The sequence below is a fragment of the Lissotriton helveticus genome, chromosome 10, assembly GCF_964261635.1.
Source record: "Lissotriton helveticus chromosome 10, aLisHel1.1, whole genome shotgun sequence".
Classification (NCBI taxonomy): domain Eukaryota; kingdom Metazoa; phylum Chordata; class Amphibia; order Caudata; family Salamandridae; genus Lissotriton; species Lissotriton helveticus.
In genome coordinates this window covers 855,314,916-855,341,911 of record NC_136071.1, presented here as the reverse complement: position 1 = coordinate 855,341,911, position 26,996 = coordinate 855,314,916, and the positions used below count along the sequence as shown (strand labels likewise).

General features: G+C 49.3%; 1 protein-coding gene across 1 annotated transcript; it reads right to left on the bottom strand.

The window, feature by feature from the left end:
• Positions 1-11,449: 11,449 nt before the first annotated feature.
• EVX1 (even-skipped homeobox 1) lies at positions 11,450-23,005 on the bottom strand. Its single transcript, XM_078664385.1, has 3 exons — positions 22,624-23,005; positions 16,804-17,042; positions 11,450-11,962 (listed from the first exon to the last, which is right to left on the bottom strand). Exons 1-3 carry the CDS (start codon positions 23,003-23,005, stop codon positions 11,450-11,452), a joined length of 1,134 nt encoding a protein of 377 aa, XP_078520511.1.
• Between the last annotated feature and the right edge of the window lie 3,991 nt (positions 23,006-26,996).

Here is a 26,996-nt window from a genome sequence, read left to right as displayed (position 1 = left end):
ACACAAACGTGTATGTTTACCTTTGTGAAGCAGGCAAACAGTGTTGACTCAAAGCAGACTCAGACACAATAGGACTAGACAGAAGTCCTCCCTTATACCAACAGAAAACATCATTAAGCACTACAGTATACTGACTATAGGCCACACACACGCCAAACAAACAATATACATAACTGGTGGGCCTCTGGTCAGAGAGAAAGCAAACAACTATGACACCTCTGGAAGTCACAGAACTGTGTCATGCAAATGGTGCTAACTTAATATAACATCTCTTGGGTGACAAAGTCCTCATGAGCCCTTACACTAGGAGGTACTATGTGGAATAAAAGTAATTAACTCAATGAACTTCGGTGGAGAAGCCCCGAACAGAAGAAACAGAAAAAGGGAAGAGAGGTACAGGAAGTTATCAGGTTTTTATCTAGGGAAATTTGTGTTACTGCTTTCATGGTAAGGAATGTGCGGTGGGGGTACTCTGTCCATGGTTGGACTGGCACAGAAAATAAACCAAGGCACCAAATTAAAAGTAGATGCAATTAGCAAATCAGATACCTAAAAAAAGTGCCCACATTTGCAAATTGGGTCAGTTGTGAACTTAAATCCTCAAGCTGTATAGGTGTTTTGGAAGGTACAGGAGACTACATGCATGTGTGCCCGTAGCAGGCAATGTCTGTGGTAATATGAGAGAAATCAACTGTATAAATGACCCACCATACCATAAAACTAGCCAGAAAACTGGCCTACACTGACCTATCAGACTTGTCCTTCTGGCACTGCCAGATTGCCCTTTAGGCCAGTCGAACCCTAACTGTACATGGCGAACACTTCTCCTTCAAAACCACCACCGCACACAAGCCCGTCCCGCGCCCGCCACGTAGTAACTGGAGCAAGGTCACAGAAGAGGACCTCAACTCTACCCTCGCCCATGACTCCCCCTCCGTCACGACCGACGCCAACTCTTCAGCCACGGAACGACACTGCTGGATCTCCAGCTGCACAGACAAGCTCGCTCCCCTCCGCTGCCACGACAAATAATGCCCTCTGAAAGCTGCTTGGTTCACCACCGACCTCAAAGAAGCTAGATGCTCCTGCAGACAGCTCGAGAAGTGATGGAGAAGCAGCAAAACAACCGAAGACCAGTCCACCTACAAGCATGCTATGACAGAATACCACCAGCTCATGAGAACCACCTAGAGGACCTTCATCAGGAACAAAATCTGCACCCACACTAGCAACTCAAAAGAACTCTTCAACATCATCCAGCAGTTCACCAAACCCCCCTGCGAAGCCAAGAACGCCACTCCATCCCAAGACCTCTGCGACAACCTCGGCTCCTACTTCCAGCTAAAGATCAAGGCCCTCTACAACACCTTCAGCGGACAGACTACAGAAACCACCCTCCCCCCCCAGCAACGACATCCAACCCACCATCACCACCTGGACACCGGTCACCACCATGGCTCCTTGAACGCACACGAGACAACCAAGCAGCCCACAAGGACGTCACCCACAGACACCACCATCTCATCAGACTAGCCAAGAGATCCTCCTTCAAAGACCGCTTGGATAACAACGCACACGAAAGCAAAGAGCTCTTCAGCATCGTAAAGGAACTCTCAAACCCCAGCGCCAACGACATCCCGCCCTCACAAGAACTGTGCGACTCACTAGCCATCTTCTTCCACCTCAAGATCGCTGACATCCACGACAGCTTCAACACCACGACCCCCCTGACTATGCCAGACTTCACCCCCCTGTGAACACCACCAGTGCCAACCGCCTGACCTCCTGGTCAAACGTCAACGACATCGAGACACCCAAGGTCATGAACTCCATCCACTCTGGATCTCCGTCTGACCCATGCCCACACCACGTATTCAACAAAGCAGACGCAGCCATCGCACCCCAACTACGGAAAGTCATCAACATCTCCTTCGAAACAGCGACATTCCCGGAAAGCTGGAAGCACGACGAAATCAACGCCCTCCTCAAGAAGCCCAAATTGGACCCCAAGGACCTCAAGAACTTCCGGCCCATCTCCCTGCTCCCGTTTCCGGCAAAGGTCATCAAGAAAATCGTCAACATGCAACTGGCCTTCCAACTGTAAGACAACAACATCTTGGACCCATCCCAGTCCGGATTCAGACGAAACCACAGCACCGAGACAGCCCTCATAGCCGCCACAGACGACATCAGGCGCCAACTAGACAACGGCGAAACATCAGCCCTCATCCTCCAGGACCTGTCAGCCGCCTTCGACCCGGTCTGCCATCGCACTCTAAAGACACGCCTCCTAGAAGCTGGAATCCAAGAGAAGGCTCTTGACTGGACCACGTCCTTCCTCTCTGGCAGAACCCAGAGCGTCCGCCTCCCACCCTTCCGATCCGAATCCACCGACGTCATCTGCGGAGTCCCCAGGGCTCATCCCTCAGCTCGACGCTGTTCAACGTCTACATGGCCCCCCTCGCACAAGTGGCCCGCCATCACAACCTCAACATCATCTCCTACGGCGACGGCACCCAGCTCATCCTCTCCCTCACCAAGGACCCACACACCGCCAAAACCAACCTCCACGAGGGAACGAAGGCCGTCACCGACTGGATGAGGAGCAGCCGTCTGAAGCTGACAAGATGGAGGTCCTCATCCTCGGACCCACTCCCTCAGCCTGGGACAACTCCTGGTGGCCGACTACACTGGGAGCAGCACCAACACCCACCGACCATGTCGAAGCAGGTCAACGTCGTCTCCTCCTCCTGCTACAACACCCTCCGCATGCTCCGCAGGATCTACAAGTGGATCCTCACCGAAATAAGAAGAAGGGTGACACAGGCCCTCGTCAGCAGCAGACTGGACTACGGCAACGCACTCTATGCAGGAATCCCAGCCAAACACCTACGACGACTACAACGCATCCAAAACGCCTCCGCCTGACTGATCGTCAACGTCCCCCGCCGCAGCCACATCACCCCCCACCTGAGAGACCTACACTGGCTCCACGTCGACAAGAGGATCACCTTCAAGCTCCTCACCCACACACACAAAGCACTCCACAATGCCGGACCAGCCTACCTGAACAGCAGACTCAGCTTCCACACCCCCACCCGCCAGCTCCGCTCCACCAGCCTCGCCCTCACAGCTGTCCCCCGCATCCAACGAATGACCTCTGGTGGCAGGTCATTCTCCTACCTCGCCGCCAAGACCTGGAACACCCTCCCTACCCACATACGGCAGACCCAAGACCTTCTCGCCTTCAGAAGGCTCCTCAACACCTGGCTCTTCGAGCAGTAGCAGTATCCCCCCTCCCCTCAGCGCCTTGGGACCCTCACGGGTAAGTAGGGCGCTTTACAAGTAGATTGATTGATTGATTGATTGAAAGACACTACCATGACCATGAAAAGCACCAACTCAGGAGCCCCCACGGACCCCTGCCCACCTCACACCTTCCACAGAGCCACCACCATAGCTCCCGAACTATGCCACACCATCAACGTCACCTTCGAATCCAGCATCTTCCCCGATGACTGGAAACGGGCTGAGATCAAGCCCCTCCTCAAGAAACCCTTGGCTGACCCGACAGACCTGACAAACTACCGGCCCATCTCTCTCCTTCCCTTCGCAGCCAAAGTCACACAGAAATTCGTAAATGCACAACTGACTACCTTCATCGAGGCGAACGCCATACTCGACTCTTCCCAGTCAGGATTCTGCAGCAACCACAGCACCGAGACAGCTCTCCTTGCAGCCACCGACAACATCTGCATGCTACTCGATAAGGGACACCCCGCAGCCCTCACCCTGCTAGACCACTCCGCAGCCTTCTACACCGTCTCTCACCACACTCTTGCAAACAGACTCAAAGACGCAGGCATACGAGGAATAGCACACAAAACAGGACAAGGGTTGAGGCAAACAAGAAATGCACCTAACTATTACAATTGGCCAATTAAATATGATGATGGTGCTCAAGACCAGGAGGTACACCCCTATTTACCTCCTATTTGGAAAAAACAAATCAAAACATAGAACAAGAATGGAATTAGCACCCATCAAGTTTGTAACATTTGATAATTATCAAAACAGCAAATGTCCAAAAAGAAAATGGTTTAAGAGAGCAGGTCCCAAGTCAGCTCTTGATAGAAAATATGTTCTTTATTGATAAACTTCCACAGCGTCTTTTAAAATCCAATTCATCAGAAAAGTTTTCTTTTTGGACATTTGCTGTTTTGATAATTATCAAATGTTACAAACGTGATGGGTGCTAATTCCATTCTTGTTCTATACGAGGAATAGCACTCGACTGGATCCGCTCTGTTCTCACCGGCAGAACCCAACTGATCAGACTCCCACCCTTCCTCTCCGAACCCACAGATATCAACTGCGGACTACCCAAGGATCATCGCTCAGCCCTACGCTCTTCAACATCATCATGGCCCCCTTCTACACCATCGTCAGAAAGCATGGGCTCAGCATAGTATCCTACGCCGACGACACCCAGCTCATCCTCTCCCTCACGAAGAACCCCGAAGACACCAGACGCAGCTTCCAAGAAGGAATGAAAGACGTTGCAGCCTGGATGAGCAACAGCTGCAAAACACGGAACTCCGAGAAGACAGAGGTCCGGTCCTCATTCTTGGACCCTCCCCCACCGCATGGGACAGCTCCTGGTGGCCCTCCACCCTCAGAAACCCACCCACCCCGACAGACCCCGCCCAGAACCTCTACATCATACTCGATTTCTCCCTCACCATGACCCACCATATCAATGCCATCGCCTCCACCTGTTTCAACTCCCTCCGCATCCTCTGCAAGACCTTCAAGGGGATCCCACCCGAGGCCAGAAAAACCCGGCACCCATGCACTCATTACCGGCAGACTGGACTACGGAAACGCCCTCTACGCGGGAATCAACAAATCCCTGCTCCGGAAACTCCAGACCATCCAGAACACCGCAACCACACTCGTCCTCTGCACCCCGCGACATGAGCACATGACCCAACACCTCCGATACCTCCGCTGGCTCCCCGTCGAGAAGAGAGTGACCTTCAAGCTACTTTCCCACGCCTACAAATCCCTCAACAACACCGGACCCAAATACCTCAACGAAAGACTCTCTTGCAACGCACCCAAAAGAAACCTCCGCTCTGCCGACCTCGCCCTAGCAACGACCCCGCGTATCCACAGAACCAGACCGGGGTGGGGGGAGCCTTCTCCTACATCGCAGCCAAAGCATGGAACAAACTCCCAGTCAACATCAGACGCTCCCCCACCCTGCACACCTTCAGGAAGAGTCTCAAGACCTGGCTTTTCGGCTGACACAGAGCTGCACCTCCCCGCCCCCCTCATAGCGCCTTGAGACCCTCACGGGTGAGTAGCGCGCTTATAAACGCCCTGATTGATTGACTGTGCCCTGAGCTCTTCACACCTTACCATGTCTAGACTGTAATGAATAGTGTGATGCAGCATGACTCACCTCCATGTGGACCCTACCTCCTTTACCCTCCCACAGCAAAATACCTTGATGGGCCCCTGAGATTCTGGCATTTCACAGATTTGCCTAAGTCTTAGGTCCTCTTTCAGTGGTGGCTGGCCGAGGGAGTGCTGCGGGGTGGTGGGGCGGGGCGGGGAGGGGCAGGGTGGGGAGTAGTGGAGTCTGACATACGCAAGACAGGAGTATGGTAAGTAATTAATTAAATAAAACAATTTACCTTGAGCGTACTGCATTGCCAACTCGGCGATGCAGCACATGCAAAGTAAATTATTTTATTTATTAAGGGGCATATGTATCAAGCTAAATTGCGATCGCAAATGCTGCAATTCGCAATTTAGCTGTGTGCAATGTATGAAAGAAAAAACCACTCGCAAAATAAGGAATCGCAAAATTTGTGATTCCTTACATGCAATGTAGGAAGCACAGAAAAATTGTGATTTGGCCTTAAGGAATCGCAAATTACCACCAACTTCAAGTTGGTGGTAATTTGCGATTTCTTTGAAAAATGCACTTTTGTGCATTTTTCGAAGTGCCATGTGGCACACATACATGCCCTTGGGGCATGTATGTGCGCCACATTTGCACACATACATATTTCAGGGGTGCAACAGGGTGCCCTGTTGGCAGCCTTGCAACCTTGAAATTGCATTTTCAGTTTTGGTAATTTGGTAATTGGTAATCGCAAATTGAGAATGTCTTCCTATTCATTCCTATTGGTCTCCTAGCCCATAGGAATGAATGGGAAGGTATTCCTTACTGGTGAATCTCAATTTGCGATTCGCAAATAAGGAATATGTAGGATTCGTAAAATTTTCAGCAAATCCTCCATATATTGCATTTTGCGAATCTCTAATTGCGATTCTCTAAAATTCGCAATTTAAGAATCGCAAAACTCTTTTTTGATACATATGCCCCTTAATTACTTACCTTACCCTGGTCCCTCGTATGTCAGACTCCACTACCCCCCCCCCCCACCCTGCCCCTCGCCTGCCACTCCCACCGCCCCACTCCCTCGGCGAGCCGCCACCTCTATAGAAAGTTGGATGTATGAACTGTGTGTTAACTGCCCATATGCTATTTGCCCATTTGCAATTGCCTGCCTGGCCCTAAATGTTCACAAGTTTTAGGCAAATCGAATCTGGTGAGAATCTTGTTGACAAATAGTGCGAAATTCCATTGGTGTGCCCTGGAGCATGCCCAGCCTTTCCAAGGTGCTCAAATCAGAAGGCCCGTGCAGTTCAAAGGTGTGCTATTTGTCAGTAAGATTTGCGCCAGGTTTTACCTGCTGAACCATGTTGGTCATTATTTTGCACAGGTAAGGTGAGGTGGAAAACACCATAGAAACATACCGCCAATCTTGGAAATTTGCAACTGAAATGGAATAAGCACCAAGGCTGTAATCAGGACCAGGGTAAGTAATTTGCATAAGGATAATAGCACCTGTGCATTCGCAGCATGTACAAAACCACCCAACTCAGCTGTTTGCACCTTAAACGTAAATAGAAGTCAGGTTGTTATCAAGGCCCCAGAGTGAAAGGGGTGCTGCCAAAATGGTTGGTGGCAGTACGTTGAATAGACATATAGAAGTGGATGTACTCACTATTTGAAGAGCCCATTTTGTTCTGAGAAGTGGAGGTACTCTCCCTTCCAATTTAAAAAAGTGCAGGTACTCTGTTCCGGACAGTACTTTAAATCTCTGGTTGGGGCTTCCCTGTACCAAAGGGTGCTTTCTTCTCTCTCTGGAAGTAGCGGTGCATTGTTCATCTACTATGACATCACTTCTTTGTGCCTCTCCCGCGTCATTTTCCAGTCACAGTGTCACTTGGCATGTCACAGTGCGACAATCACCATAACAATGCGCGAGCCACAAGTACAATGTCACGCTTGTATAAACAGTCTACCTGACTTGGGCGTGGCCTTTAATATCATATTTCTGGGTGAAAAACGAAACCATTCAGTGTAACGAACAGAAACGGAGGGCGGGAGGGGCTCAGTTTTTAAAAGCAGAGGATGAAAGCGATCCAGAATGGAGGGGGAGGGGTAAAAATGTGACCGAAGGAGAGAGTGAACAGGGGTCTGGTGATTGTGAAGCAGACACCAAACCTGGGTTGGCAGGGCTGCTTATTTGTATTAGATTTTTTTTCGAGCGTTTTTATAGAAAAAGGAACTCCCGACACTTACATAATGACTGTATAAAAGGTCACGTGACATCTTATTAGCCAGCGCCTAAACCTCTTTGAAGATGTGGGCTGCTCCTGGTCTTATGCAATCTGACTGGTGATGGCCCCTTTTATTGCTGTAGTAGGGTGGTACCCACATCAAAGATCAGGTTTCAATGGGCACCTCGGGGCTCTGGACCTCGGTACCATTGCACCTGCTGCACCAGTTGTAGGTATGCCCCTAGCTGCTGGGGGTATTGAATGAGACGTGTTAAATGACACTTCTGGATAAAATGCGCACGTGCTGGAGCGAGGGAACGCCGCTGATCGACACTGCACACCGGGGCCCTCCGCACACCGGGGTCGAGTGCTTTGACCTTGTAATTTAGAAAGGATAACCGTGCAGGGCTGGCTCTGCCCAGCCCTCCGCTGGGAGGAGCCCCCTGCTGCAGGCCGCGGGAGCGTGTCCGCCCCCCTCTCGGCCGCTTGGTTAAGATGAGCTTTATTCCGAACATATGCACCGCAATCAGTTTGGTCACACTTACAAGAACACGCTTTAATAAGGCAATCAATCACAGGGGGCGGGGGAGGGGCGGCTTCGGGCCTCAATCTGGCATGTGAGTACCACCCCCTCTCCCCCCCACCCCATACACACACACGCCCGGGATAACGAGCTGGGGTCTGAAAGGAGACACTTGCTGTTTTATCCTTCCCATGATTTTAGGGGTTCAGGGTTCTTTCCAGTGGCCTCAACTGAAGAGAGGGTTGACTGTGTTGCCCCTCACTCCCCGAAGGCCGGGTCTTGCGTGCCTGCTTTCATCACCTCAAGGGTAGAGGACTGACTCAGTCTTTTAGCTTAACGAGGTCGATGAAAGGAGTGACAGGCCACTGTTTGATAACCAACACAATACCGCGCAACTGCCGGCTGTCTAATAACAGAAACATCGTCGCAGAGCCGTTGGCTGTTTATTAACCTACACAATACCGCATAATTGTGAGAGTGTACTGCGTATAACACACTTTACTGTTAATATGTCGGCTACCGGCGGGGGCCTCAGCATTCCTATTACCAACAAACATAAACATAAATAATTTGCAGCCGTGCAGACAAATACAGGTATTTATTTGGCTGTTGTGGTGTTATAACATCCTCCCAGGCTCACGCCCGGTGCACGCCTGCCCGCAGCAGCCCCTCGGAGGGCGCATTGAGTTATGGACCTCGGCGCGTTAATTCCTCATCCGGGGGAGCGCCGGCCTTACCCTCAACTTCAATTTAGAGGCACCGTGGCTCAATTACACCGAAAACACGGTCAATTAACGGCCGCTGATTGGACATGGGGAGGCACCATCGATCTTGCTCTTTCCAATATTGCTGCAGACACCTCATTTTACCTCCCCATTAACTGAGCGCGAGCCCGCCGCCTCCGCCTGTTTACCTGTCACGGGCCGGCTCCCTGCCGGGCGGAGGCCGCCGCTCTCTTGTAACCTGCGCACCGGTTATCACAAGCACCCCGGGGGCGCCTTTGGGTGCGTACGCACGCACGTCTGCCCGAACCGGGGGCAGCGCGTGACGCAAGGAAAACACATCTAAAAACTGCTCCATTTCCTTCGATGTTTTTCGTGTGTGAGGGATGAAACCAGAGAGAAATGACGCAAACCGGCTGCGAGGCAGCAACGCCGTTCTCCGAAATGCACCCACTAAACGCACCCGTAACCTGAATACGCAACGAATTACGACATTTGAGAAATGAACCAAGAAATTAATTGGTGGTTTTTGCTGGAATACAATGGTTGCATAAATACATTTCATTCTACACATTTTTCCTCCCCCAAATGTATATGTGTGTATATATATATATATTGTGTATAAATATATAGATATATATTCACACACAGACTATATATATATATATATATATATATATATATATATATATATATATATATATATTGAGAGAAATATACAGATATTTTCTATTCCGATGAAGATATTTTAGCTAATTAAATTTTGATTTTCGAGATTCAATTTGTGATGGGGTGTATTTTGTTCTATCACAAAAACCAGCAGCGTGTGGCCCAATTGACAATGACCTAGGAAATATAAGTCGAACTTGATTGAAAAATATATTTTCTTTTGTCGTTTTCCAATACTTAAAAAAATAGAAGGCAGTACAAACATCTACAAACGGACTGAAGAGTACACACTAACGGAGAAGAATATGTGAATATGTACTGCTATTTTAGATAGCTAGATATTCATAGTGAGAGATAGATAGATAGATAGATAGATAGATAGATAGATGGATAGATAGATAGATAGATAGATAGATAGATAGATAGATAGATGGATAGATAGATAGATAGATAGATAGATAGATAGATAGATAGATAGATAGATAGATAGATAGATAGATAGATAGATAGATAGATAGATAGATAGATAGATAGATAGATAGATAGATACTCATTTGTGAATAAGAAGGACGTCGCGTTTGCACTCTATCAAAAAAGACAGGCCCATTCTCTGTTTTTGTTTCATCTGATCCTTGTTTTATTAGGAAATGATAACAGGTCGTAGCAGTGTTCTTTGGGAGGCGTTGCTCTTTCATATCAAAAAAGATAACCGAGAAAAATAGGCCTGAAGACCAACAATACCAGTTTTATAGGGGGTGGGGGGACAGTTCAGCCCCTGACCAGGTGTCCCCCACCGAGGAGGTGTGTAGTGTGGTAGTAAAGGTGGAACAATAAATAAATACCTCTGGAGCATCCGATGGTGTAAACAATAAACCCCTCTCAACAAAAAAGGCACAAACATAACAAAGAAAAAAACAAAAAACCAACAGGTCTGAGGTCCAGCTGGGGAAGAAGGCGCATGTGTGTATATATATATATATATTTAAAAGAAACAGCCGATGGACTGGAGGTGAAATTTAAAAGGAAGGCAAATTGCCCGTGCTCTGACATGCAGAGCTGTGTTTGCCTGGGAGGGCGGCTGATCCCCTCTCACCTAATCCCTTCCCTGGGCGGCTTGTTAGCGCTTGGCACTGGGTCCTCGGCTCAGAGAATACATTATTATACGTTCGACATTGAGAAATCCTGCCCGCATATACATCACGTCGCTAATTTCGCCAGTGGGCGCGCATTATTCCAGCAGCGGGCCTTAACGAGACAGTGTCACTGGCAGCAGGAGCCGGCTAATGGTCCCTGAGTCTGGCCTATCTGGGCTCAGGGAGAGGGGGAGGGGGCAGCGGACAGACGTAGCCGGGCCCCAGTGCCAGGCAAAACACCCCCCAACCACCACCACCCCACTGGACAGCATTTCAGTGTATTTTACAGTAAAGCATCGTGTGTGGGAAGCAAAGGTATAATACTGTTGCATCTCAGCACAGAAAAACGTGTCATTTTTTTTTAAACTTTAAATTAAAAAATAAATTCCTGGAAAAAAACCACAATCCTCCGTTTGCATGAACATGTTTTTCGTAGACAGCATTTCGACTTTCAAGTATTGCAGAGTTCACTTCCCAGCCGTCCAGTGGTGCAAATAATTGTGCCACATGCGGGCATTGTTTTGTTGTGAAAGTCTGTGGCTCGAAAAGCCGGTGAGAAGACACACTCAGGCCCTCCCGGCTAGGGCTCCCTGCGAGGAGGAGAGTCCCTCGGCCTCGCTCCGGCCGCTGGCAGGTGACTCCTCCTTTCATCATTTGCTGTGGAATGTGCGTTCGTAAAGCCTGCGGTCGAGGCTGTCACCGGGGTACTCCTCTGGACAGAGGGCTGTAAATAAAGAATGCAGTCCGGGCTAGGGCCTCTATCTGGTGAGGGGCACCTCCTCCCGCTGGTCCAGGCCCCCCGCCGAGGGCTTGCTGAGCACGGACGGGGTGAAGGTGAGGAAGGAGTCCGTCCGGGTGGTGGCCGAGCACGGGAAGTCCGAGGCCCGCTGCGCCGAGGCGCCGCTGTGGCAGGCCAGGCAGGAGCAGGGGCTGCCCCCCGCGCCCAGGCCGTGCGCCGGGGACGGGTACAGGGACGGGTGGCGGAAGGCGCAGAGCAGCTCCGGCCGCGGGTAGGGGTGCGACAGCACCCGGAAGGTGTCCAGCGGCCGCAGGGGGGCGCTGAACTGGGCGGCGGCCGAGGCCGAGCCGGCGCCCAGGCCCATGTGGGAGTAGTAGGGCAGCGGCAGGTGCGAGGGGAAGGGGTAGGGCAGGTTGCCGGTGGCCGCCGCGTGGCTCATCATGTAGGTGTAGAAGGCCGGGTCCGCCGGGTGCGGCCAGGTCATGGCCAGGCGCTGGCGCTTGTCCTTCATCCGGCGGTTCTGGAACCAGACCTGTGGGGAGGAGAGAGGCAGGGTCACTCGACACCCAGGGCACAACTCAGAGCCAACAACAGTCAGTATTACACCCCGGAGGCCTACATATACGGTGGGTGGCTCATGCACCCCGCTCAATGTACACAGATCTATAATATAAACGATATATGGGGAGAAACACAGAGACACCCGCTGCACAACTCTGAGCTAAATACAGCCAGAATACAACCTGGAGGCCTATACATAACGAAGGGTGGTGGTTGGCTCATGTACCCCGTTCTGTGTACACAGATCTATAAAACTATATATGGAGAGAAACACACAGACACCCGCTACACAACTCTGAGCTAAGCACAGTCAGACTACATCCAGGCTGCACAAATATAGCGAGGGATGGTGGGTGACTTGTGGTACTTTGTGCGTCAATGGAACAGGTTTATAATATAAACTACGCATGGAGACACACACACATAGCACACTTCTGTGCTAAATACAGTCAGACTTCCTGGTTGCATACATATAGCGAAGGGTGTTGAGGGCCGGTGCCTCAGGTACTTTTTTGTGTGTCAATGTGCACGGGTTTATGATATAAACTATGCATGGAGAGGAACACACACAGCACAACTCTGAGTGAAATACCGTCAGATTGCAGTTAGGTTGCCTATGTATTGGGAAGGGTGGTGTGTGGTTTCATGCACCGTGTGTGTCTGGACACAGATTTATAATATACAACTAAATATGGAGAGAAACAGTCATAGCACAACTCAGTATTAGACAAGGGTTTCCTGGATTTAAGTTGCCTTCATATGGCAAAGGATGACGGGTTTATGTAAAACTGTGCGTGCATGTATGCCCGTTATACCTACCACATAGATAGTCACACAGACCTTCCAAGCGCAGGTCTGCGTTATGTACAGTAATCCGATATTCAGGCTGCATACATATGGCAAAGGGTGATATGTGATGCATGTATATTGGTTGTTATTACATGTGTTTTGGGATGTGCGACTGTGTGTGTAACATGCATGTTTGTCCATTTAATCATATATAGGGACATCACATACATGGACAATAATATTGAGAAATGGCAACATTTCTGTTGTGACTTAAACACCATAACATAATTTCAATGGCGTTCATTATTTCAACAGCGTAATTTAAAAAAAAGGCATATTACACAGGTACCTGTGAAATAAGAAAATATTTCACTTTCTGATAAAATATAGAAAATATTTCACTGGCCCTTGTCAAATATGTCTTTCACCACCATACAAACCACTCTTTGCAGCTTCATTAATGTCCATTCTTAAATTAAAACTCTATTAAGGAAACGTAAAAAATACCTGAACATTGTAAATGTAATCAGTCCCAACTGATAATCTCACTTTGCAGACAGTAATTTGAAAAATCTCTTCCTTTTACTGACACAATGTGCTTGTTTAATAAATAAAAGTATGTCTTTTCTAAAAGTCTCAATCGGTACTTAATTATTTTTGTCATATTTTTCTCTACCGGCAAACAAACCCTAGAGTCCAGTAATTCACCTACCATTTTCACTAAACATCTCAATTTTTGAAGGAAAAAATACACGATTCCCACTTGGCTGTCCTAACATTAATATGTACTGTAAAAATATGTAATGGATACCTGTGCAATATGGTCCTATAGTCATCTCTGGAGTCTAGTGACAGAAACCATTTATTTGAGCACAAGAGGCACTCGGCGCCCCTGTTAACCATATTACGGTTACCTTTAATGCTATATATATATATATATATATACACATATATACTCTTTTTCTCTCTGCATATGTGTGTATATGTGCGTGGTGCGTGTGTTTAATAATGTTTATAGTACAAAAACGATAGGGCTTGGAGGATATATATACACCAGTAACTATGTATTATAGCCCTATAGTGCCTTCAAGGGATTCTGGTGAACCAGGAGCTTAAATATAAGTGGTTTAAATCAGTTGTATAACCCTCAGTATTTGACTATAATATATGTGACCCATTATATATTTTATATTTCACGTGTATTTTGCTTCGGCTGGCATTCAAATAAAATAAAAATGTATTAAGAAAATACTTATTGAAAGCAGTACTTTAATATTTTACAATGCTATTCCTTGTTCTCTAATATGTGGATAAATAATATATTTTTTATTAGTTACTCCATAGAGTTTTACACTTTTTTGTTTTTTTAGATGTGTATTTTCTCTAGGGTTATGGGGTGCTTATTCCTTGAAATGTCCACCTAATAACAGGCTCTGTGTGCTTGATATGTGAAGGTTTTCTTTATTTTTTATTTGGGGAATTCTGATTGAACACTGGGAAATTATTAGATTGGACATTATGTGGAATTTAGTTATTTAAGTATATTAGTCATGCATAGACAATAATCAGCCTAAGAGAAAGAGATAAAGGCAGAATAATAATAACACGTTCTTCCTTCCCATTGGTTGATATTCCTAGTTCGTGGGTAGAACCTAATTCCAGCTAATTTACGAATCTGAAACCACTGCTGTTTTTCCAACAATGATAGCCAAACATACTACGTGTATGTATCCACACTTCAACGGTGAATCTGGAAAGAAGACCGAACTATCAAGTGAAACAGTGCATAAGGCAGAATGCCCCAGCAGTTAAAATATGCGCAAGGAGAAATCTTACATAATTTTTGATAATGGTGTTTTGAAAAATGTCTACCATTGAGAGTGGTGAACTTTAGTTTATCTGGATGATAAATGTTTTGATGTATTATGTAACATGTAATGAATGCAATGCATATAGCGAATTCAAGTTATTCTTGTGAGAGATGTGTGCACTGTCTTCGCAGTCTATACTATATCTTCCATTCTGAAACTGTTGTATTGGGCCTGTTCCTGCTGAGCCTGGCTTTCCATGTGTCTATGTTCCCCAACACAAATTTTGTTAATAGATACATTTTTGCAGAATATTCAGACAAGCGAATGTTTGCAAAGTTCCACTGACATTAACATAGACACACACAGGCACACAACTTAAATTCATCATAATATACACCAAAGATAACTTTAAAGCTGGCATTGGAAATGTTTGTGTGTCTCCTGTATATAAAGAAATGCACTGAAAAACGTAGACATATATATATAATGCTGATGATGAGAGGTTTTTATAAATCGCATGGTGGCCAAGGAAGTAGGTGTTCTGTGCCTGCATGAAATTAAATATTGGGGTCACTTATAGAAAGTGAAAATATGGATAGTGAAATTAGATGGAAAGCAGATACGTTTTTAAGGATTTATGAAATGTAATGAGGAATTTTTTGGGGGTGCATGTACAGGGTATTCCAAGCTTTGGCAGTAACCATGGAAAAGGCTCGGCTTCCCATAAGGGCCTTCCTAAATGTATCTAAAGTGAAAACTGCTTGAAGGGGTGTACAGAAAAAGAGGGAGTAAAACTGTAGAGGGCCTTGTGACAAAAGCATAAGGCTCTAAACCGAGAGCATTTAGCATCAGAAGGATGTAGGTGAAAAAGGTAGAAAGAGGGGCAGATCCTTCCGCTCAGACAAAGAATTAGGGATTATACCTCATTCTGAATCATTAGTAGCCTATTGAGGAAACAGCCAGGCAGTCCCTCAAAAAGTAAATTGCAGTAACCCACCCTGCATGAACTAGAGTTTTCCTGGAGCAATCTGACAGTAGAGGAAGGATTTTCCTAATCTCTTTCATCATTAAGGGCATGTTGAGGTGTGTGCTATCCATCCATCCATCCATCTATCTATGCATTCAGTCTGTCATACATAAATAACTTTCCATTTTCCTTTTTCGTATTTCTTTAGGGTGAATAGCTGTCCTTATTGTTTAATCTATGAAGAGACATAATGACATCAACACATAAGCAAGCAGTGGAGAGAGGGATAGACTGAGAGAAAACATTAACTCTGCCTTGTGAAAGTCCAGCCAAGTGTAGATTGTGCTAGTGCTGTTGATGGTACTGATGAAGTTAATACTGATGAGGCCTGTGCTAGTGAAGATATGCTGGTGGCATTCATGGAAGAGAAGTTGGCGGTAGTTGACTTGAAGCTGATGAGCTAGTGCTGGTGGAAGAGGTGTTGACTGAGGTGTTGTTAGAAGAGGTTGTGGTAGCAGAGGTGATTCTCTGGAGGAGGTGCTGGTGGAGATCATTCTGCTGTGTGTGTCAATGACTAAGGTTGGGACTAGTTAGGGGCTATGCTTAAGGTTGACTCTTGTGGAGTTGGTTCTGGAGGTTCAGTGGGAATGATGCTTGTGGTTCTGGCCTAGGAAACTCAGGTGCGTGGTGCTGAAATATTTATCCGCTGACCACTCTTTAGACCTAGATGCCCACATAGGAACAGCACACTCCTTGTTCTCATAGCTGTACTGGACTGTAAAAAGCCCTCGTCCCGCCACCCTTGTTTTGACTGAAATATTTAGGCCAGGTGGAGGTGGTGCTTGGAGAATTAGTGGATGGCTGCATGTGGTGCTGAATCTCACGAAGAAGGTACTGCCGGAGGTTCCACAGAAAGGGGTGGCACTACCAAGGCTGTGCCGAGGAAGGTTGCGCTACTAGACGTTGAATAATAATTGAAAATGTGGTTAGTGGAGGCTGGGGTGCTGAGGTGATGGAGGTGGTAATTGAGGTGGGTCTGGTGGAGGTGGTGCATTTGGAGGTGGTGTTGGCGCAGGTCGAAGGGATGCTGGTAGATGCAATGATAGTAGAGGTGATGTTTGTGTAGGTGATGCTGGTGTAGTTGATGTTATCACAAGTAGAGCTGGTGGAAGTACATTTGTGAAAGGATGTTGATGGAGATGGAACTGTTGGAGGTGGTGGTGGCATAGGTGGTGAGGAATGTACCTTGATAGTGGTCTCTGGCAGGTTCAGGGCCGCTGCAAGCTCACACCTCCTGGGCCTGGATACGTAGTTCTCCCGGTAAAACTCCTTCTCCAGCCTGGCGATCTGCTCCCGAGTGAATGCCGTCCGGTACCGGCGCATCTGGTCCGCTGTGCAGCCCATACTGTTCTGTGGTCCACCGTTGCCCTTAGCGGGGTCTCCACCACTCATGGGGCTCCCACCCAGGGACTCCGAGCACTGCCCTGCACACAAGACAAGTAGGGTCAAAGACTGCTCATCACCCTGCCGACTTATACAAGAGAAAAGATCAAGGACCAAAACTGACCCACCCACTGCTTCCGTATCAGTCCCACACACAGACACAAGGAAGAAGGCCACACTCTGCTGCCTTCCCTCAGATGCTGAGACACAGTTGTTTGGTCTTTCTATTCTTTAATCACAGAGCTAAGGCAGCGAGTGCAGACTTAAGTACAACTGTGCCTGAAGTCAAATACCAGTGAATTTGCTCCTACTTGTGAGTCACATCTTCCCTGTGATGTTAATTCTATTTGGGACTTTTCTCATGGCTGTGAATGTCTGAATTTTTCCTCTGCATGTGACTTTGCTTGACATGCCCATCATCATGCACCCAAACATCAGAGATGGAAGGTGTGAATGAAACACCCATTTCTCTACCCAGTGTCATTCACAGATTGACAAGTGAATGGACTAGAGTCCAACCACAAACCCACCTTTGTCCATGCAGCCCTCTCTCAGAGACAGAGAGGGCCAGAGTCCACCACACATCCACCCCCAGGCTGTCCAAGCAGAGAGGGCCAGAGTCCACCACACATCCACCCCCAGGCTGTCCATGCAGCCCATTCACAGAGACAGAGAGGGCCAGAGTCCACCACACATTCACCCTCAGGCTGTCCATGCAGCCCATTCACAGAGACAGGGAGAGACAGAGTCCACCCCACATCCACCTCCAGTCTGTCCATGCAGGGAGGGCCAGAGTCCACCCCAAATCCACCCTCAGGCTGTCCATGCAGAGAGGGCCAGAGGCACCACACATCCACCCCCCCCCGGCTGTCCATGCCGCCCTCTCGCAGAGGCAGGGAGGGCCATAGTCCACCACACATCCACCCTCAGGCTGTCCATGCAGAGAAAGCCAGAGTCCACCCCACATTCACCCCCAGGCTGTCCATGCAGAGAGGGCCAGAGTCCACCACACATCCACCCCCAGGCTGTCCATGCAGAGAGGGCCAGAGTCCACCCCACATCCACCCCCCGGCTGTCCATGCAGCCCATTCACAGAGACAGAGAGGGCCAGAGTCCACCACACATTCACCCTCAGGCTGTCCATGCAGCCCATTCACAGAGACAGAGAGGGCCAGAGTCCACCACACATTCACCCTCAGGCTGTCCATGCAGCCCATTCACAGAGACAGAGAGGGCCAGAGTCCACCACACATTCACCCTCAGGCTGTCCATGCAGCCCATTCACAGAGACAGGGAGAGACAGAGTCCACCCCACATCCACCTCCAGTCTGTCCATGCAGGGAGGGCCAGAGTCCACCCCAAATCCACCCTCAGGCTGTCCATGCAGAGAGGGCCAGAGGCACCACACATCCACCCCCAGGCTGTCCATGCCGCCCTCTCACAGAGGCAGGGAGGGCCAGAGTCCACCACACATCCACCCCCCCGGCTGTCCATGCAGAGAAAGCCAGAGTCCACCCCACATCCACCCCCCGGCTGTCCATGCAGCCCTCTCGCAGAGACAGGAGAGGCTCCGGGCAGGATCTCCCCTCCTCAGTCTACCTGCACAGCCTGCTCGAAGGAAGACAGACCAGACAGCTGGGCCATTCTCAATTCTCGGGTTGTGAATCCAACAGCTATCATGTCCTACATTATGTTCAGCTTCCCTCCTTTTTTATCACCCAAATCTCCTCCCACTTTCCAGCCGCTTGTGTTTTCTTCGCCTGCCAATCCTTCTCTTTCCACTTTCTTCTAAACAACTGCAGCTCCTTTTCTCCTCTTTCACTTCATTCCACTTCCTCTGAACTCCTTTTCTTCCATCCCTTTAATGGACACATCCCTTGCCTTTATCTTTCTTTGTGTGTACTTCATTGGCTTCCTGTTTACTGTCTTTTACTACGCCAACATTCTATTCCACTCCTCTCTTCTCCTCTCATTTTCTTTCCTTCCTCTCCCTCCCCTTCTTTCTTTCCACCTCTCCTGCCCTTCCTACCATTTACATTCCAATCTATATTTCCTTCCCATTTCTTCTTCCTGCCTCTCCCCACCCCTTCCCATCTATCTTTCATTTTTCCTTCTGCCCTCCCTACCATTTACCTTTCCTCTCTCGCTTGCTTCTGTCCTCTATTCTCCTGCATCCTTCATTCCAACCCCTTCCTCCCTCACTTTTTGTCTCCTTATCCCATTACCTTGTCCTCTCCAGTATTACTCTCATATGTACCTCCATCGATTATTACTCCCTTCATTCTCCCTTTTGCAGCCCTTATAATCCACACAGGTCTCTGCGGCGGTTCAAAATGGCCTCATTTAATAATATTAGTCACGACGCTTCGACATCTCTCAGAACCTTCAACTCTGGCTTTCTCGTCTCTTATTATTTATCCGCCCCGGTGATTTGGATTTTCCAATATTTGATGTGTTTACTTTTTGGGTGAAGCTCTGAGACCCTCCTAACCATGTCCCGGCGTTCATTTGCAGCGCACGCGGGCACTTGACCTCTGCCCCCACACCTACACACACACACCTGCCACCTGCTGATGTATGACCCGCCCTGCTGCATGTTCTGTCCTCTCAGAGTACCAGGTCCGCTGAAATCCCCCGACTCCCCCATGCCCTGTCACTCAATTTCCACCTATGGGCACACTGGGGCGAGCATCCAGGGCCCAGAGGTCCAGGTACCCCGTGAGGCCTGGGACCAATGGCTGACCTTGAAATGGCGTCCACGCCTTATTTAATTATGTATTTGTTTATTTGTTCGCAGTGTTTTGCAAAGCGCCTCGTGCAGCGGCGGGCCCACCCCGGGGTGCAGTACTCAGTGGTCTGTGTTAATTCGTTAGAAATACACCCAGGAGCCCTTTTCTAGCCCATGTATCACTGCGAGCGACAGGCAACTATCGCAACGTTTAATACAATTTAACAGTATATGACAATAATACAGCATGGTTTTATTTTTTTAAACGAGGCGTTGATTGTTCATGCCTTATAAATTATGTATGATTTGTTTTGAATGAATTAAATATTTTAAAACCTCCCTTTTTGTTAATGTACTTTTTTTGTTCTTTTATATTTTTTATCGGGTTTTATTTAATGTAGCGATTATTACAATAAAGGACATGTTTGGATACTAAAAGTAGTTGCTTTGCTGTAATCTGCCAACACATCAGACTGTTGCCAATTCGTCATAAATTGTACCAAGGACATGTAATGTAACATCTGTGCAATGTTGCAATAAAAACAAGTTTAAAAAAATCGCGGTTATTTATACATATATGCATTGTGTGCAATTTATGTTTTTATTGTAATGTTTTTATTAAAAACAGTAGTTGTTTATATATAGAAATGCACACATATGTATATTTTGCATATTTGTATTGATATACACATATGTATATATTGTTGAATGTTATTGCACACGTACACATTTATATATAAGATGTATCTTTAACGTGTCCGCTTTTAAGAAGATATATATGTATGCATATATTCTCCCTTACTTCTTTCAAACTATAGAATTATTAGTAAAGCAAATAATGTCCTTATTTTTCCGAAAGTAGGGCCACTTAACCGACTTTCCAGTGGGTACATTTCTCCTGAGCGTTTTTACTATAATATATAAAATGCCTCTCCATTCCGAAGCGCTAGGTTGAGAAGCCTCTGACACTTTTTGGACCTCTTAGGGCACCGTCCCTTTAGCATGTTGCCAATGGTTCTCTTGAGACGTGCTTACAGGCCCCAGATTCTTGCGTTGCCGCTGTTGGGTCCCGGGAAGCTGCTCTTTTAGGGCCGGAAGGGCGCGGCGTGGGCCGCAGAGAAGCGCTTGGAGGCCCGTCTGCTCTCAGCGGTCCAGGTCTGACTGTGTTACAGCTCAGGGGGCGGGATGCCCGAAGCTCCATGGACCACTTCCGAGCTGGCGCCCCCGAGGGGACCCGGAGGTGACAGGTACTTGGGAGGCATCGCTGGGGATTGCCCGGGGCTGATGGGGGATGTGACGGTCTTTAGGGGACCCGTGCTCGGCCACCAGAGGACCCCGTCGCTTCCAGGGCTGGGCTTTGATCTAACAGTGCCCGCACCAGAGTGCCAGGAAGCGGGCAGTTAATGTGCCGCGGGATCCGGGCGAGGAGCGCAATTCCCAAGGCTCTAAAAGTCTCAGTGCAGGCGACGGATACATACAAGACATGTTCTTTAACCACCACCCTCCAATGCCCCTTTGCAAGGGTTTTAAAAAGGCGGGTGTGGCTTTGTTACCGATAACAAAAGCTGAGGTCATTATCAATACGAGAAAAAATGTATTCTGCAAGTCAAACTCGCATTACAATATATTGAATTTCTAAGATGATATACATTGTATATAATAAACGTGAGTATAAAGAGAAACGCATCCGTGCAATGTATCTATCTATCTATCTATCTATCTATCTATCTATGTGTCTATCTATCTATCTATCTATCTATCTACCTATCCATCCATCCATCCATCCATCATCTATCTATCTATCTATCTATCTATCTATCTATCTATCTATCTATCTATCTATCTATCTATCTATCTATCTATCTATCTAGATTCGGTGGCTTCCGCCAAGGAATAGATTCATCGCTTTTATATCCCTTAAACCCATGCTCGCTCAGGGCAGTTGCGTTGCACCGGCCTGCGGTGTGCAGTGCACTACGAGGCAGGAGGGCTATTAATGACATTAGGAGCCCGGTATCTCGTGTACAGGGCTCTCCCCGCACAAGGAACTCCGGGCCCGATGCCATTCATTAAACTAGAACCCCCGGTGTCTGTAGTATAAATACCACCATGGGCCGTTATTGCTATGGTTGCCGGTGCCCCATACACAGAGAGACATTGATGACAATAGGAGGTCGGTGCCCCCTGCAGAGAGGGCATTACTTGGCAGTTGGTGCCTACTACCGTAAATAAAGAAGAGATTAGTGATTCTAGAGATGCACAGCTCTCAGGAACACGGCGAAGGCATTAATTCCTGCTGCCGTTGCCACACACAGGCAATTATTGGCATTATGTGCCCTGCGCACCAAACACACAGAAGGCATTGCTGGTACCAGCTGTGCTGCTCCCCAGTGAGGGAGAGGCCAGTCCTGCCAGCAGCTCCCCGCTTCCCCATACAAGCAGAGAAGATCACAGACAATAACTGCCCTCTGCCTCATACAGAGAACTGGGCATTACTGTCCCTGGCTGCCCAGTTCTCCATGCCCATGGATACGCGTGCCCTGTTTGCATAAAAAGGTTTCCATTCCACGCACACAGGGGCAAAATTGCCATTAGTTGCCCCGTGCACAGGGATTATCTCCCGCACGAAACGCCTCTTATCTGTTTGATGCCCTGCAGAGTGGGTATTGCTGTCTTTAGCTGCCAGGCGTCCCAGTAGGTGGGCAATGCTCCCTTTACCTGCCAATAGCCCACCCATGCAAGGGGTATGGCCGCCCTCAGCTCCCCCGTGAGCGCGTGTCGAGTGGCACGAATGGCCAGTGCCCGTGCATCAAAGGGACATTAACGGCGTTATTGGCCCGTTGCCGGATTTTGGGGCATAGTTGGAAAAAAAAGGTGCTGTCAGTGGTGGGTACCTTTGTTGTGCTGGTAATCGACGCCTCCCGAGGTGCAGTCCGGGGTGCAGCTCACCTCGATCTCTTCATAGAAGTCCGACTCGGTGTCCGAGCTGCTCTGCGGCTCCTTGGCGGCCCCCAGGGGCTCCGAGGCGGGGGCGTGTGGATGCAGCGCGGCTGCCGGCCGGCCACCCTCTGTCATGGTGCCCGGTCCCCCGTCCTCCTCGGCCGCCCTCTCCCGGGCCATCAGGGGGCCGGGTCGGGGGCTCAGGCAGCCCCTGGCGTGCAGCTTGTCCCGGGGCTCCGGGCTCAGCCTGTCCCCGGCCTCCTGGAGCCGCCTGCTGGCCAGGGCACCGAACTGGCCTCCCTCCAGGAAGCGCAGCATGTCCTTCCTGCCGTCCATGGAGAGCGGTGCCGGCTGCGGTGGCGGTGCGGTTCCGGGAGCGGTGCGGGGCAGAGATGGGCTGCGGGTGACCTGCTGCGATGCGCGCGCTCCGCGGTGCAGGGCTGGCTCTGGGAGGGATCTCACCATTGCCCTCTTCTTTCTAAGCTGTCATCCCTTAATGGTGCAATCGTCATCCTCCCAGTGCCACTGGTGACGCCACGCCATTGATCCGCAGGCAGATAAATAGGAGCGTCTGCTGCCCCCAGCAAGATGAAAGGAGCGCAGCGCGAGCTGCTAATGGGCCGGGGTGCTGCTGCGCCTCCCAGGCGCCGCTCTGCTGCTGATGATTCTCAGGGTGCTGCTGTTCTGCTGAATATGATTCTCAGGGTGCTGCTGTTCTGCTGAATATGATTCTCAGGGCGCTGCTGTTGTTGCTGATAGGCCCCCAGTGTGCTGCTGAGGCTGCTGCTAACGGGACAGGGCGCTGCAGTGCTGCTGCTTGTTCTCAGGGTGCCCCTGTTTCTGCTGAAATGTCCCGGTGTGCTGTCCTGGGTGCTGCTATTGGGCCAGGGTGCTGCGGTGGCTGCTGCTATTGGGTCAGGGTGCTGCTGTGGCTGCTGCTATTGGGCCAGGGTGTTGCTGTCCTGCTTATTCCCAGGGTCTTGTTGTTTCTTTTGATGTGTGTAAGTGTGCTGCTGTGACTGCTGCTTGTTCTCAAGGCGCCACGGTTTCTGCTAATACGCCCCGGTGCTGCTTGACCTCGGGTGCCGCTGTCCTGCTGCCAATTCTCAGGTTGTTGCTGTTTTTGCTGATGTGTCTCATGTGTGCTGCTGTGGCTGTCACTAATGGTCCAGGGTGCTGCTGTGGTTAATGCTAATGTGCCAGGGTGCTGTTGCTAGTTTACTAGTGTGTTGCTGTTCTGCTGCTGTTTCTTAGGGTACTTGTCTTTCTGTTGATTTTCCCGGTGTGCTGCCGTGGCTTCTGCTAATGGGCCAGGATGCTCCTGGTAATTCCCAGAGCGCTGCAGTTTCTGCTGACCCCCCCCCCCCCCCCCCTCTGTCTGCTGCTATAGCTGCTGCAAATTGGGCCAGGGACATGCTGTTGTGCTGCTTATTCACAGGGTGCTGCTGTCCCTAGTGTTACTTCTCAGGGTGAATCTGTTGCCGCTGGTGCGCCCCGAGTGTTCAGCTGTGACTGCTGCTAACGGGTCAAATGGTCCCGGATGCTGCTGTGCTGCTGCTTAGTCTCAGGGTGCTGTCGTTTCTGCTAGTATCCCCCGGGCTACCGTGGTTTCTACTAATGGGGGATATAGCTGCCGTGCTGCTGTTTATTCCAAGGGTGCTGCTATGTTAATATTTCCCTACATGCTGCAATGGGTCATAGCAATGGGCCAGGGTGCTGCAGCTGCTGTTATCTCATGGTGACGATGTGCTGCTGCGAAAACCCCTCGGTGCTGCATCCAACAAGCAGGCTGCTGAGTACGCCCAATGCATCCCTGTGGCTGGGACTCAGCCGATGCTGCTAAGGGCTTGAGCTGCTGCAAATGACCATGGCACTCGCGTGACAGCTATTCTTTCATATGGAGCTGCAAAGCTAATGTCCCTGGGGGCTCGTGCTAAGCAGCTGCTGCGGTTACTGCTGGTGACCAGGGTTCTGCTGAGACTCCTGTTCATCCATAGGGCGCTGCCATGCGAAGTGCTTGGGTTTGCTGTGCTGCTCTAGTTTACCCATTGCTGCTGAGAATGGCCAGGTTGCAGTGTGTGCTCATGTAAGTAACCGGTGTATTGCTTTGGTGTCAGCTGACAGCAAAGGCGAAACTGCAGCTACTGCCCATTGTCCTGGAAGCTGCTGTGCTGCTGGCGCTGCTGGTAATTACCTGGATGCTGCTGTGGGGCAACTAGCAGGACCAGGTGCAGTTATGTTACTCCAAATTCGGGTGATGCTGCTGTGACTCCTGGTAAAGGGATTGGGGCGCAAGGGTGTTGCTGCTAAGAGCCCGGGCTGCTGCTTATTTCTCATGGTACCGGCTGCTAGTCCCACAGGTGCTAGTTGCTTTGGGTGCTTCTAGCGTCCATGTTTCTACTAAGGTTTCATGGTGTTACTAATACCCATGGCTACTACTATTAACTCAGTGTGCTGCTAGTGGCTGATGTTGGTGATATTGCTGCAGCTATTAGTTCATCTTTCTGCTCAGTGTGCTACGGGGGGCTCGTGCTGCTGCTAATGAGTGGTGACTGCTTGGGGTAGATCAATTTGTTCGTGTCTCAGTGTGCTGCAGAAGTCTCAGGGTGTTGCTAGTGGCTGATGCTGGGATTGTTGCTGCTGCTATGAGTTCATCTTGATGCTCAGGGTGCTGCTAGTGAGAGTGGTGACTGCTTGGGTTTGGTCAGTTTGTTGTTAGTGGCTCAGTGTGCTGGAGATGTCTCAGGGTGTTGCTAGTGACTGATGCTGGTGATATTGCTGCTGCTATGAGTTCATCTTGATGCGCAGGGTGCTGCTAGTGAGAGTGGTGACTGCTTGGGTTTGACCAGTTTGTTGTTAGTGGCTCAGTGTGCTGCTGCAGAAGTCTCAGGGTGCTGCTAGTGGCTGATGCTGGGATTGTTGCTGCTGCTATGAGTTCATCTTGATGCTCAGGGTGCTGCTAGTGAGAGTGGTGACTGCTTGGGTTTGGTCAGTTTGTTGTTAGTGGCTCAGTGTGCTGGAGATGTCTCAGGGTGTTGCTAGTGACTGATGCTGGTGATATTGCTGCTGCTATGAGTTCATCTTGATGCGCAGGGTGCTGCTAGTGAGAGTGGTGACTGCTTGGGTTTGACCAGTTGGTTGTTAGTGGCTCAGTGTGCTGCAACTTCCCTTTAGTGCCTGAGTCTGCTGGTGGTAGCTCGAGGTGCTGCTTGTGGCTGAAAGTGGTAATTTGACAGTTTTTATTATTAGTTCGGATTGCTGATAGTAGCTCGTTGTTCCTACTGGTGGGGGGCTGCGATTAGCTCAGGTTTCTACTATTAGCTCTAGCTGATATAGCGCCTGCAGATGACGGGGTTTTTTTATGGTTGCTTTTAACCCCCCCTGCCCACTCTTGCTGCTAGTGGCTCTGTTTCCTGCTTGGGGGCGGTTGAATGACAGTGATTTACTGAGGGTGTTTATGTGATTTCTGCTTTCATGGCTTCTAATACCTCAATGTTTGGCCCACAGTGCTGCTACCTGTTAAGAGTCGTGGTGTAGCTGCTGCTTGTGTCTTCCCTTGCTGCTAGTGGTTCCGTGTGAGGCTGGTGGCTCGGGGTGCTGCTAGTGACTGAAATGGTGATGTAGCTATACCCTTAGAGTGGTTCAGTGTGCTGCTGATGGCTCTGTGTGCTAGTGACTCAAGTTGATGGCGTGGATGCCGCTATTAGCTAAGGGCCTACGAGTAGGTAAGTGCGTGGCAGGGACCCAGATTGTGGTTAGTTGCTGTGACTGGCAAAGGGCTGCTGGTTTATTCCCTCCCCCTCCCGGTGGTACTATTAGCTCAGTGTGTTGTGGATGGCCCGTGGGCCTGATAACTGCTGAGATCGGCGTTGGGGCTGCTGCTATGAGCTAAGAATTTGCTAGTGACTGTGTGTCCTGCCAGAGTCCCATGGTGTTGCTAGAGGGTGAGTGCTGTGTTATGCCTACTGTTATTCGTTAAGGTTCTGCCAGTGATGCGTGGTCTTCTGGTGGGCTATGGTGTTGATAGCAGCTGGGAGTGGTGATGTGTCTACTGCTATTAGTTAAGGGTCTGCTAGAGCAGTGTGTGCTGCTGGTGGCCTATGGTGCTGCTAGTTGCTGTGAGGGTGATTTTCCTACTCCTATTAAGAGTCTGCTAGTGCTGTGTGTGCTGCTGGCGGCCTATGCTGTTGCTAGTTGCTGACAGTGGGGAGCTGCCTCCTGCTATTAGTTACTGGTCTGCTAGTGGCGGGTTGTGCGGCCGACAGCCCAGAGTGCTGCTAGTTGCTGAAAGCGGTAGCGGGGCTGTTGCTGTTAGTTAAGGCCTTGT